Genomic DNA, 13,824 nt, shown 5'->3' with positions numbered 1-13,824 from the left:
AAGAAGGGAGTTTCAGGTTAGACATTAGGAAGAAATTCTTTCCTATGAGGGCGGTGAGACACTGGAACAGGTTGCCCAAGGAAGTTGTGGCTGCTCCCTCCCTGGCAGTGTTCAAGTCCAGGTTGGATGGGGCCTTGAGTAACCTGGTCTGGTGAAGGTGTCCCTGCCTATGCAGGGGGGTTGGAACTGGATGATTTTTAAGGTTCCCTCCAGCTCTAGCCATCCTATGATTCTATGATTCTATGATCATCTTTTACTGTACACTTTATCTCTTAGGTTTGCACCTTACCGTAGTGTTACTTAGGAAATGTAGTCTAACAGATCACAGTCTTTAGGAAAGGGGGCATGGATTTTTTCTGCAGACTGGCCAGGCAGATGTAAGCCATCCATTTAGTGTTTAGAGCCAGAGAAACAAGAGCACTGTAAAAACCTAAACATTTTTGGTGTAAAGAATACCATCCAGGTGTAGAACATTTTTTATTCTCAGCATAAACCATTCAGGAAAATCCCTGCTGTGTTGTTTGATATCACTGTGCTTTTGATGGCATGAGAGGTTGGTCAAGTTCTTTTCTAGAGGAATCTTGGATAATCAGAAAGGATATGGTGCTACTAAGCATATTTCCCACATGTGGAAAAAACAATTCAAAGTATCCAATTCAGCTTCAACAGCTTTTTCCTAAAACCTTGTGCACTAAACATTGAGTGAAATTTTGCTGAATTAGACAGTGCAACCCAAATTGCACTCAGCCTGTTCTCAAAGAGCTGCAGCCAAAGCTTTCCATCAGATCCACATCTGCATCATACCCTGCATCAGGGGGTTACCTGTATCAGGGGGCTACCTGTATGTGTGCAGGTTTTCACTCCTTTTTGGCCTTTTCCAGTTATGCATTAGCCCTGGCTTTACAGATGTGGCTAAAGAAAGGGCTTCATGTGTGAGTATCCCAAAGCAGAACTGGGTGCAATATGTGGGAGCGAAACAGATTTTGTGTCTGTGCTACAGCTTGCATCTTCAGCTGCTGGCAAATCTCCCAATATTACGGAGTTGCATAAGCATTCAAAATATAAGATTAGCTATTTTTATTCTCTCAATGTGTATTTTAATGCACTGAATTCCTCCCTTCTTGCTCTTCCCTTGCTCAAAAGATGCTCTTTAGGACATGCACTGCACACATACATTGCCATATTTGTAATTTTTTTAACTTTTCTCTTTGTAACATGAGTTTAAATTTTTTTTATAAAATAATAATGCATACTTTAAAGAAGTCTGAAGAAATTTTAATTGTGATTTTGCTCATCTCCACTTGGCTGGAAATAGTGTATTAAAACATGGGAACATAAACATGGAAAGCAGTATTCAGCATTAGCATTCCTGGAGAGGTAAAATACACCAAATATTCTTGCTGTACAAGAAAAACAATTATTTAAATATTTCCCATTTCAAATTAATTTCTAAACTGTTATGTGTAGCAAGGAAATCTCAGTAAGTATTTCTGCTCTCTTTTCAAAACTGGTGGACTGGTGAATGTCAGCAGTTTACTTTTTGCTTACATTCAGGGGCTGGAGAGGAAAAGGAGCTCCCCGTCAGGCTGTCAGTGTTGACTTAAACATTCTTTCATTGGCATGAACCTGTTGGGGAAATGGAAACAAAGAAAAAGTTATTTTTGCACCTGCAAAAGAAGCTACTGATTTCAGGGCTCATTTAACACTTAGAAAAATTCTCCTCGCAGTTGCTTAGCCAACAACTTCCTTGATAGCTTTGGCAGCATACACACAGAGAATATAAATTTAATATCCATTTTGAAGTAATTTATGTTTTAACCAATGATGTTTTTTAAGTTTAGATTTACAATACAGTGAAGTGTAAAACTAAGTATTTAAAATATATTGTATTTTAGTAAAAGTAAAATTCAAATGAAGAAAAAACCCAGCAAGTTTGGTTTTTTGTTGTTGTTTTTTTTTTTAATAAACTATTGTCTACCAACTTTAAACCCAAGGGTTTTTTTCCTGTATTGCTAAAGCAGCCACTAACTGTGACCTTTACAATAGTTGAAGAGGTGTCATGGTCATGCAGCTGTTTAGCCAAAGTAATGCTATTCCTGCTTTCAGCAGCAGAAAGAGTTACATTAGTAACAGGTTTCAGTCAGAGCTCTTAAACATTATGGAATGAGTGTTAAATTCAGGAATTCAGGTTGGGAGCCAAGTCAGCAGGCTGCCTGCATAATGTCTCTGCTGTCTCTGCATAGCTGGGTGGGAGAGAAACCCATGGAGCCCAGTGCCTGGCTAGAAACAGCTGGGAAGTCACTGCTCAGCAGAGGAACCTCAGCCAGAGACCAAATCCTTCTGTCTTCATTAGTTCCCAGTTGCTGTAAGAGTGTGATTTGGGGAGTAGGTACAGTGAGTATGTCCTAGGCTGAGCCCATCTGTCTTCTGCTCCTGTGTGCTGGTGGGAAGTGTAGATATTGCTCAACACATGTTTTAACTGGTGTTCAGCTGTAGCAGTCTCACAATTTTCACTCCTGTGGCAGAAGAAATGCCAATACCTTGCTCTGAGGCATATGGATGAAAGCATTATAGATTAAGTGCTTGATGTGGATGGTAGGTGATTATGTCCTCAGCTAAAAGGTGGGGAAACTGAGGCACAGAAAGGCAAAGTGATTTCTTTAACTTGCCGAGCAATAGCTCAACTACTTCTATGGGAAACAAATGCAACATAAGCTAACTTGTTTTTCTTGACCCTGGTTGTAAGTCTCTCTACCTCAGTAAGCTGCTCTTTTCAGCTATAGAAACATGTGTCTGCTATGAGCTTTGTAATAAAAAAATTGCAGAGTAGACAAGCAATCACTTGGTGCTAGGTATGAGAGGTACTGAGTGCTTCCTGCTGTTTCATCCAAGTAAGCCAGAAATCCTTACAGGACCAAGCATCCTTGCTCCAGCTGAGTGCTACAGTGTGTGAATTTGTTCCATAAGCATCCTTTGCAGAAAACAAACATGGCATATTTGCACTGTGCTAGAGAAAAAGTTGCCATATATAGTTGTTGGAGGGGTGGAAGCTACACAGAAAGGCCATCAGGACATACTTGTTAGCGCTCCCTAACTAATTTGTGGGCAGAAGGCTGGATCCAGTGAAACTAATGGAAAAACTATTACTGACCTCAACTGGCTTTGGCGTAACAGATCCGATGACATCAGTTAAATATCCTGGTTTCTCTAACATTTTTTTTTAACCCCCTTCCAGGAGTGGGAGATGAAAAACGGAACATAAACATAGCAAAATCACTCACTTCCCATAAAGGCCGTACCTACTATGGACCAAGACATAGGCTGCAAAAGACTCATCTGAAAGATGGTATCATGTGATACAACATAAGAGGTTTTGTAATTCTGTTAAGTTAATGGTAGCTTGGCGCTAATTTGCCTGTACTCCCTCTACTGTATTTCTGTGTAACTATGTGTGCCACTTCTTGTTATTAGCTGTAACTTTATTTCCAACTTCACTGGCAAAGAAAATGAAAACCAAAAAAACCCCAAACTAACCCTAGGAAGTAAGAAGGAGCATAAAGTTGCATCTGAAAGTTTTCTTGGCTGAAACATGGACCAGCAGTGTTAATTATATTGCAACAGATGCCCTGAACACCAGTGAAGGATGGATTTAGACAAGAGGTGAAATCATTACAGATAAAACTGACTTTGCAAGGTCTGCCACAGAGGTGGAGCAAAGTCTTCCTTGTTAGCAGTTGTTTTGCTTTTTGCTGTTCACATGGCAAAAGAAATGTATTCACAGACATGGCCCAGGTTGCTCAAGCTGGGAAGGCAGGAGCTCTGGAGTGCCTTTGCTCTCTGAGCTGGTGCTTGCAAAGCATTTTTTGATATGTCTTAGGCAGATGCTTTTGTCATTGGGGGATAAAAAGTTGCCATATTTTGAGAAAATGCATTTTAGTATATTCTCTTCATTACTATTACAAAGCACCAGCCATTTTCAAAGGTCATGTTGTCAGTCTATGATTTGTTCCTGAGTTTTTTAAAAGGGAAACAGGTATCTTTAGATACCACTTTTTTTCTACACTTTCTGAAAAAGAAAACGTATTTGAAATTAATCCTCAGCAGCTAATGGCAAGTCAGAATAGCTTATGCAGTCTGTCATGTTTTGTTTTTGTTTTTTTTAATTTTATAATTTAGTATTGTTAAACTTGAGTTATAGAACACTGCTGTATTTAATTTCCTTCATCTTTTCAGACCTCTGCTATTATTTTTGAGGAAGATGGGCTGAAGAGATTATAATTTCCATACTTTATTTTATTAACAGTTTTACAAATAATTGGGGATTTTCTCAGACGGGAGTCTATTTCTGTTTACTAGGATACAGCATCTTGCATTTTAGTCTTTAAAATTTTAAAAATCTTGTCTCCATCCATGTCACTCCTGAGAACTCACATTGCAGTAAATTGCCAACTAAAGTCCTTCAAAATCTCAAGATTTGATTTAAAAAAATCAGGAGAGAGAGAAAATGGAAAAAAGCCCACCATATAATGAGTTGGGTTCTTTTAATTTTTTTATTTATTTTTTTTTTTAGCCTTTGGAGAGCCTTCAATCACACACTTAAGATTTTTTTCCTCCTCAACTGTGAGGAATAGAAAATTACCTTAATTTTTAAAAAAATAATAATTGAACAACTACTCCAATGTTAAGATAATCACAGATGTTAGGGCTGGTATCTTGACAATTTGTCAAGATTTGCAATAAAAAGCACAGAAGTCGGCAAGGCAGCAGTTATCAAGGCTCACATGCCTTTATGGCCTAGCCTATAGTTTGTCTCTTACTGTGAGGAATAGGTGTGTAACTCCTGAAGGTTACACTGGAATTCCCAGCTGAACTGTATGCCAGAAGACTTTCTGCAGGAGCTGGTGGGATTTGAAAGCACGGAGCTATCAGAAAGACCTGGTGGCTTCTAGGACACAGGGCTGTGTCTTGGCATCAGTTGCAGTTTGTGCTAGGGATCCCATTGACCTCAGCAGAGCAGAAATGGGGCCCAACATAAGAAAAGGCTCTTTGCTTCCTGGGATTGTGCTTTGTACAAAGTGCCACAGGAATGTAGATACAGTAACGTAGCAACTATTTTCACTGAAGACAGGATTTAAAAATACTATTTTAGGTCATCTGCTTGCTTACTAACCCTATCAGTGAGGAGCACATTCTAATGCTGTATGACCATGGACTAAACAGTATCAAGTTCCCATATATATTAGCAGAAACAAATTTGAAACAAAAGTAAGTTCATTTAGGCTTTTTATTTCAAATTAAGTTATTTATTTGTATATTTCAATAAATATTTAATTTATATCTGTACATATTTATGATGCAAATTATGCTTCTAGTCAATGTTTGCAATGATATAGCAGTTGCCATCAAGAAGCAATGCAGAGTAGTCAAAAGCCAAATCATTGGTCTTGTTTACCCAGTATTGGTATTGTATCTTCCATCCCCTATAGCCCATGGAAAAACAAAACCAAAAACCTTGGCAAGGGCAGGTTTTAAAAATGCCTGAGATAGATGCAGATTCCTGCCAATTTCTGTCCAAGGAAACAGTCGTGCACCCAACCCCAGCCCTGGTGCTGCAGCCTCAGGCTGGGCTGTGGATACCAGAGCCCTCAGCACCTCTCACACCCACCACAGCAGGGGCTGCCATCAAAATGAAGCATCTGTCACCCTTCCCCCAGCAAAAAACTCCACAAAGCCACCACTGCCCCCATCCTGGCATATACTGTAATTGTAGAAGTTCATTGGTACCATCACATTTTGCAGTAGTGACATGTCTAGTCTGCATAATGTCCAATGTTTTGAAAAGAAGAAAACAAAAAGCCTCGGGAAATAACCTCTCCATAGACCGCATTTGGTGCCATGAAATAAACTTGGTTTTGTTGAAAAGTATTACAATTTTTTACAAAAAGCAACAAAAGCAACAAACAGCATTTTTTAAATTTCAGAATCACTAGGCAAAGTCAGCAATAGAGAAGCATAGCTTTTGTTTTAAAAGAAAACTTTTGTACTTTAAACCATTGCATTTCTATGTCTTTAGAGAAAATATTACACTTGTTCTTCCTCAACAAACTGCTGTTACTCCAGGTGCTTTTTTTTCATTGTTTTTTTAATGGGTGATTCTTTTTTAATAATAATAATAAAAAATAAGATCATGACCTTGGGGGATAAAAGCTGTTTTTTTTTAATGACATGATTGTGGCAATTTACTTAATTTAGTATCAATTTTTGTTAAAGACACTTTCAAACTGATTGGCCCAGGCTGTATGTTGTAAGATAATGTTCTCATATTAAGAATGTAATTATTTCCTTATTGTATTTTTTAAAAAACAAAATCATATTTTAAAAAGTCTGTGAAAAAAACCATGAAAGAAACATGAAAAAAGTTTTTGTTTTATTTTTGTTATTGGATATGTTGGTGGTGCCCATTCTAATTGACTGTAAATATAGTCTTTCTACTGTTCTCAATTTATTTAATTTTTGTGACACATATTCCTGGAAACTTCTGTTAAAAAAAAAAAAAAAAAAAAAAAAAAGTCCAAATAGACCCACCTAGAAGCATGTGTCTTAGTAGCTTCAACTACCTTTATGCCTTTCTAGTTTAATCTTCAGAAGGTCTTGCAGAGTGTGAAAAAAGACTGACACCTGGTAGGTGTGACAGATCCAAGATCATTATTAATAAAGTTATCTGTCAAAAAAAGAAGCATTTGCATTGTTATTTCTTGTTATTTGTCAGTGTAAGTAGGTGGTACCTTAGCAGGACACCTGAAATAGTTCTTCTAAACCAAGTACCAATCTCCTGTGCCAGTCAGTTGAAAAATACTTGGACAAGTTAGAATTAAATTTTTTTTACTATTGCTTCTGTCTCCATTTAACTGTGTGATAACTTTGTGCAGCCTGAATGCAGCCCAAGGGACAGTCCACCACTGGGAAATGCAAGTTGAGAGCATTCAGAGCTCATAGCAGAAGTTACCACCATTCAAAGGGACCTTGACAGACTTGAGATGTGGGCTTATGCAACATGCATGAAGTGCAAGTGCAAGGTTCTGCACCTGGGTCAAGGCAATCCCATGCATGAATACAGGTTGAGAAGAGAAAAGATTGAGGGCAGCCCTGAGGAAAAGGACTTGGGGATGGTGATGGACCAGAAGCTTAACATCCATCCGTGTGCACTTGCAGCCCAACCGTGTCCTTGGCTGCACCAGAAGCAGCACAGCCAGCCAAGGGATTTTCCCCCTCTTCTCTGCTCTTCTGAGACCCCACCTGGAGTACAGTGTCCAGTTCTGGAGTCCCCAGTATAAGGACACAGAGCTCCTGGATACTGCCCAGAGGAGAGCCACTAAAATGATCAGAGGGTTGGAGCACCTCCCTGAAGCCAGGCTGGGCTGAAGAAGTTGGGAATGTTCGACTCGGAGAAGGCTCTGAGGTGACCTCAGAGCAACCTTCAATATTTGAAGGGAGCCTATAGCGAAGTTGGGACAGGGCTTTTTACATGGGTGTGTAATGAGAGGACAAGGGGATGTGGTTTCAAACTTGAAGGGGGGAGATTCAGATGAGACATTAGGAAGAAATTCTTTCCTATGAGGATGGTGAGACTGGAACAGGTTCCCCAAGAAAGCTGTGGCTGCTTCCTTGTATTCATGGCCAGGTTGGATGGGGCCTTGAGCAGCCTGGTCTGGTGGGAGGTGTCCTTGCCCATGCAGGGGGGTTGGAACTGGATGATCTTTAAGGCCCCTTTCAACCCAAACCATTCTATGATTCTCTGTATTGAACTTGTCATCCAGGGCACCAAATGCTTCCACTGATAAAAGATAACACTATCATGTCTATGCACATGAACTTGCAGAAACAAGTGGTAAAAGAAAAAAAACCAACCGCCTACCAACTCTAATCCCTCTGTCATCCTCTTTAGGACCTACATATCCAAAATCTAGGCCCTGAATGTTATGAATAGATTAACTCATACAGGTGATAGTACAAGAGCATGAAAGAGATCCAAAAGTATAGACACCTCTGCATACACAGAAAAATAATACTGATTTTATAAGGGAAAACAAAGATAAAGGCTTTTAAGTAGGGAAAAAACAAATCTCAAGGAGATAACAGAGCATTGGTCTTGATAATCTTAAAGGTTTTTTCCAAGCAAATGGAAATTCCAAACAATTCTATGATGCTATGATTTTTTGTTAAAAGGTGATAGCGGAACATGACATGGGAATGAAATAGTCCTTGTCACTAATGGTACAAGCGCAGAAGGTATCAAAATTAATGGGGCAGGGTCAGAACAACAGCACAGAGGTACTTTATCCCATTGCTTACTTCACTGTAGAAGTTGTTGCCACAGAATTTTGTCAATGCTAAAAGCTTATATAGGTCCATAAACAGTAAAGAAAATTCATGGCAGGAAACACTTAAGGCTACACAGAGCAGAAAGGTCCAGCTCTAGCATGGATGGAGGCAGGAAGAACATACTAGGTACATGTCCTTATGTGCTTCTCCCTGCTCCTTGGTCATATTGCTACTGATAAAGGAAATTGATTTCTTTCATAACAGAGTATTGGATTTTTCCCAGCAGCAGTTCCAAAAGCACTCTCCTATAAAATCTATAGTCTTCACAATTTGATTTTAAAAGCAAGAATCTTTCTTAATATCAAGACAAGTCCTTCACAAAGTATTAGATAACTGAAATAATTAAATTATTTTAAGGATATTCCTCTTAAATAATCTCCCCTGATGACAAGGACATAATTACCCTACTAGATTTTTTTAGAATTATTATTAGCTTGGTAGAATTAGAACTACATGGTGCTGAGTTGAACTCAGCGAAAAGCTAATTAGCGAAAAGCTAATTCCTGGTTTCATGATTAATATTTAAACAGACTGATAATTGCTGTCACTGAATTATTCCTTGGAATTACTACTTTTTAAACCTATTTTTTAGTATGCATTGCTGCTTCTGATTTTTTGGAGGTCAGTAAGTGGTGTGATGGTGTAATGGCAAGAATGGGTCCTTTTATCATATTAAAAATACACTGAGCAGTAGTTGTAGCATTTTGCTTAAGCTTCTGAAAACCATGAGAGGCAGAGCACACCACAGCATCTGGATTCATATGAAAGCACATCATCTTTCAAGGCATAAATCATACACACAAAGGAAAACAAATCAGTACAAAAATACTGGCTGGTCTTTATGACTCAGAAATTTTATCATACAGACATAATTTATGATGATGTTGAAACCAGTTAGGCTTCAATATAGCATAGCAATTAATATGGCTTTGATGAGGACAGCAAAGGGAACAGAAGTGAAGTGATTATCTTTTTTTTTTTTTTTTTTCTGTGGAAATTGGTTTCTGAAGTAAAGTAACCCTTCAAGTTAAATATTATCAAATTTTATTTGGTATCTCATTTGTGGGAACAGCTTGTCCTTGTCTGTTCTCACTCCTGCCCTTCCTCCACCTTGGGAGCTTTCCTCTGAAAGAGCCATTGGAACATCATTAAAAATAAGGAGACTTCAGGGTTTCTTTTAATTTTGCTTTTTTTATATATCAGAGCACTAAATTTGGAAAATGAAACATAGTCATTTGAGATTCAAAGGCATCTCTTTTAGTGGTAAATTGCAGTTTAAAGTCTCAGCCACAAAATAGGATTAGAGAACCTAAAATAACCACCAAAATGTTTTCTAGATGAGCTACATGACTAAGGAAAGCCACAAGCCTCATTTCTGAACCCAGCCTCACCTTTAGCATGGTAAGATCTTACAGGGTAAGATCACACAGCCCATACTGCAGGATTCCTCTAGCTGCAGAGCAGGGTCTATGAGAAAGTACTGAATGGAAAAAATCAAGTTTATATTTTGGAATATAGTTGCCCATCTTCTGATCCTCAAAACATGCCTGCTCCATGGATATATAATCATTGGTTGTCCCATTAAAACTTCACTGTACCCTAGAAAATTTCTGTGGCTAATGAAAAAAAGTTAAAATAGAAGTTTCCAGTGGTGCTTTGTGCCAGTGTGAGGTTCAGTGTGAGTTCATACTGCACATGCACAATGTGTGGCAACATCTCTGCTTATCCCTGTTGTGTGCATTAGGCAGTGAAAAGAATTGTCAAGTTTTTCTTTTACCAGCATCAGGCTCTCCCAGGGAAGACCAAGCAGCTGTACCAGGCTGTGTAGAACAAATAACCTAGCAGCAAACTATCACCTGTATTCCAACCCCAAATCTGAGTTAAGCCAGTAGCAGCTTACCTCAAAACTGTGAAGCAGGGAAGAATGTCCAAATGTCAGGCATGCACAGCACATTCTGACTATAGAAATTCCATGCCCTTAGCAAAGGCATAGAACACTCACAGGATCAGTGCCACAGAGCATTTTGAGAGCCAGGGCCCGACCCGTGCTTGCAGCTGGCTTAAGGACAGCTTCTGATTTACAGACCCTTCAATATGGAAAAGAGGATGCAGCTTCTATACAGCCCATGCAATACTTCAGGAAGAGAGTGGAATAAAGGAAAGACAATACAGTTAATACAGAGAAAAGAATATATAAGGATCAAGTACTGTGTGAAGAAGCCGTGAAAACAGGAACAGATTGGAATAAATACACAGGAAGGGCAGAACACACATAGCTTTGCTCTGTTTATGGCTGCTTCCTAGTGGGAGATAAAGGTTAAAACCTGGTGAATTCTTTAATTCTTTAGCTAGACAGAAATATTCAGCCTTTGATTCAGCTGAGACCTAGAACAGATTTTTCAACTGCAGTTGCACGGCTTCAGTCTCACCACAGAGTGTCACCCTCCGCCAACTTTACTGCACCGACTCCACTCTTATAGGAAAGAACTCTTCCCTTTTACCCTAGGAGTGATGTATTAAGCTGCAGTGTAGGAGGATGAAGTGGAGGAGGCTGAAGCTTTTCTGCAGCGCTGCTGAAGTTTGCCAGTAATTACTGAAAAATCAAAACACACACACACACACACACACACACGCAAACTCTGGGGACTGACTAAACCATTTCACTCCACAAATCCCATTAAATTTTTCAAAAGAAAATCAAAACAACCAATAGTTTAGAACCAAATTTTATTAAAGAAAAACCTGTAGTGCAGGTTCTCAGGACAAATGCATACCTTTGGATGCAGTGGAGTACACAGGTACGTATACAGTAGTTTGTCTGCTACGTTTGGAAGCTGAAACTACTGATAAACTGCACTGCACAGTTCATCACCACCATTAAAAGTTGCCAAAAACTTGGTTGTGGATCACTAACAGATACTTGGTAATGTGTGTGCACTACATGTTGCACAAGACTGTTTGATTTAGCTATTAATTGTGCAGTTGAATCACAGTTAAGTGTTACATTAAGCATATACAAACATATATTTGTTGGTTTTCTTTTTTTCTCAAAAACAGCACATCACTACAAAACTGCCATTAAATGTTACATATTTACAAAAATATACAAATAACACTTTTCCCCATTTATGACAATGCAGGAGTTATGGATTCATTTCATTCTTCCCTTGAGCCCTGATACTGTGTACAAAGAAACCTGCTCAAAGTCAAGGTCTCATCAAACAAAATTAGGAAAAGGCATGTACTGTTTTCCGAAGTACTAGGATGTGCAAAGGCAAAAGGGGAGGACTGTGATACCATGTATGTTAAAGGTATAGACTGTAGCATACTATGACCACTAAGAGCCTTTACAGAGATTGGAAAAGTCCCCTTTGCAGAAATTCATCTAGAAACAGTGTTACACATTTTCTGATTGCATTCTGGAAAAGCAGTTGCATGTATTTAAAAATCTAAGTTCTACCTTGGTTGTAATTAGCGGGCATCTATCCAAAGTACTCTCCTGCTATCCACAGAAATAAGAAATACAGGTGAAAATCAGCCTGTCAGCTGTATCAGTTGACATGCAGCAAGATGATGACTGACTTTAGCCGACAGCTGCATTTCAAATTCACTGTGGGTGAGCAACCTTCATCCACAACACAAAGCTGAACTGACAAAGTCTGTGGAGCTGCTTGTCATAAATTAGGGTGAAATCTGGCCCTGCAATGCCAGATAAGTAACGCTCCACGTGAACAAAGTAATAAGAAATGCTTTGTGAATCTTCACAAGAAACATGTCAAGTCTAATTTTTATTTTATTTGTTTTCTTACCTTTACCAAGAGCTGTAGTTCCAATTAGCCAAAAATATGATTAGGGCCTAATTTAATTGTCTGTTTTTTTTCCCCTGCTTCATTCACATGGGTAATGCCAGCAAAACCTATATGATATATCTGTCCTAGTCTGGAAGGAGTGATTTTGGACCCACCTGTGCTGAAAAAGCCACAGATGCAAGTGTGCCAATATTCATTCTTTACTCTTAAAATGGAAAATTCTCCCATTCCAACTCTAAATCTTTCTCCAACACTTAATCTGGGCTGAGCATTTCTAGTACAGCTTCATAAATATACAGAGCAACAATGCTATGGGAATTTCAATTGGCTGAGGAAGGATGTGTCTCCTGAAACCACACTTGCAATGCACTGGTGTGATAGTCTTTAGAATCTCTTTCGTAAAGACTATATCTATATTTAAAGTAAAGGTAAATAATGGTAGCTGTACATATGCATAATAAAACCCAAAAATTAAAATTAAAAAAGTGGTAAATAAAGCATAAAAGTGGAAGCTTCCTAAAGTGCCCTGACAGATGATCAGGTTTTCAATCTGCTATTCCTCAGCAAATTTTTTCTTGCACTTTTCTCATCAACACAGAAGAGTATAGAAATGAATTAATGCCCTTTTGACATCAACTGAGCTTACTGGCAGAACTGCAATCAGAGAAAAGAACTCAGAAGAGATTGGGATCAAAATTCAAGTATACTTCTCCATGTGCTCACATTTTTCCCTCCAGAGCCTTCTCCACTGTAGCAAGCAAGCCCATGACATACACTCATGAGGAAATAAATCATAGCTGTCACTGACATATAAAAAAAAGGAGCTATACTCAAATGCCAGGTGTGTATATGAAATGGAGGAACTCTGTTTCTAAAATTAAGATGTCTATTCACATGTTCAGTAAACTACAGGGGCTGGTGTTTACATTCAGAAATATTATATCAACTCCATTTGTCCTCTCACTATAAAATTACAGCTCATAAAGGGATTTCAGCAAATTACATTTAAGCAGTGCAAATCCAAGACACATATCCTGTAAAATCATTCTCCCTTGCCTCCTACGACAGTGCTGTGCTAAGGAGAAAAACCATTAGCACATGGCCTAAAACCAGCTTGGAAGTAAACCTAGAGTGGAGCTACTTCTGGAGCACACATCCTGGCTCCTGGGAAGCAATCCTTTTTCCCTGAATCTCAATTGGGATATTGCTGTGAGTCAGAACCCTCTTAAAATATAGGTAGAGATGCCAATAATTTTGCACGTCCCTGGTGCTGCATTAATTTAGGATCATGGATTAAAGTCTCTGTAAGCAACCAACAGCACTGAAAATAATTGCCTCCAAGGTTTAAGCAAAACCAACAACACATGGCAAAACCATCCACACTGGTAACATCAACTGTCTCCCTGCTCTCCCTTGTCCTGTTTATCCTTGTGCTTTCCTCCTTCCCACATCTCTCTCACATACAAAGATGCAAAGCTTTTCAGTTATTCCCATCCACTTCTCCAAACAGAGGACTGCCAAATCTATCTGATAATTATGCTTACCCTTGTATTTTATGGGGCTTGAAAGAAAAACCATTTGATTCTGCCTCTAGGAAAGGCCGCATACAGACCTGTGCCACAAAACCTGACAA

The 13,824-nt window shown here is 38.8% G+C and overlaps 1 protein-coding gene across 1 annotated transcript in view; it reads left to right on the top strand.

Moving 5' to 3' along the window:
- Positions 1–6,700, top strand: part of AFAP1 (actin filament associated protein 1) — a 60,440-nt gene extending 53,740 nt beyond the window's left edge. Inside the window, 1 exon segment of the mRNA XM_008501816.2 lies at positions 3,236–6,700. Within this exon segment, the coding sequence (XP_008500038.2) occupies positions 3,236–3,262 (27 nt within the window). The 3' untranslated portion in view covers positions 3,263–6,700.
- The last annotated feature ends 7,124 nt before the right edge of the window (positions 6,701–13,824 follow it).

Source organism: Calypte anna, chromosome 4B (genome assembly GCF_003957555.1).
Source record: "Calypte anna isolate BGI_N300 chromosome 4B, bCalAnn1_v1.p, whole genome shotgun sequence".
NCBI classification, from domain to species: domain Eukaryota; kingdom Metazoa; phylum Chordata; class Aves; order Apodiformes; family Trochilidae; genus Calypte; species Calypte anna.
The sequence above is the reverse complement of the archived record's forward strand: the minus strand, read 5'-3'. Positions and strand labels throughout refer to the sequence as shown.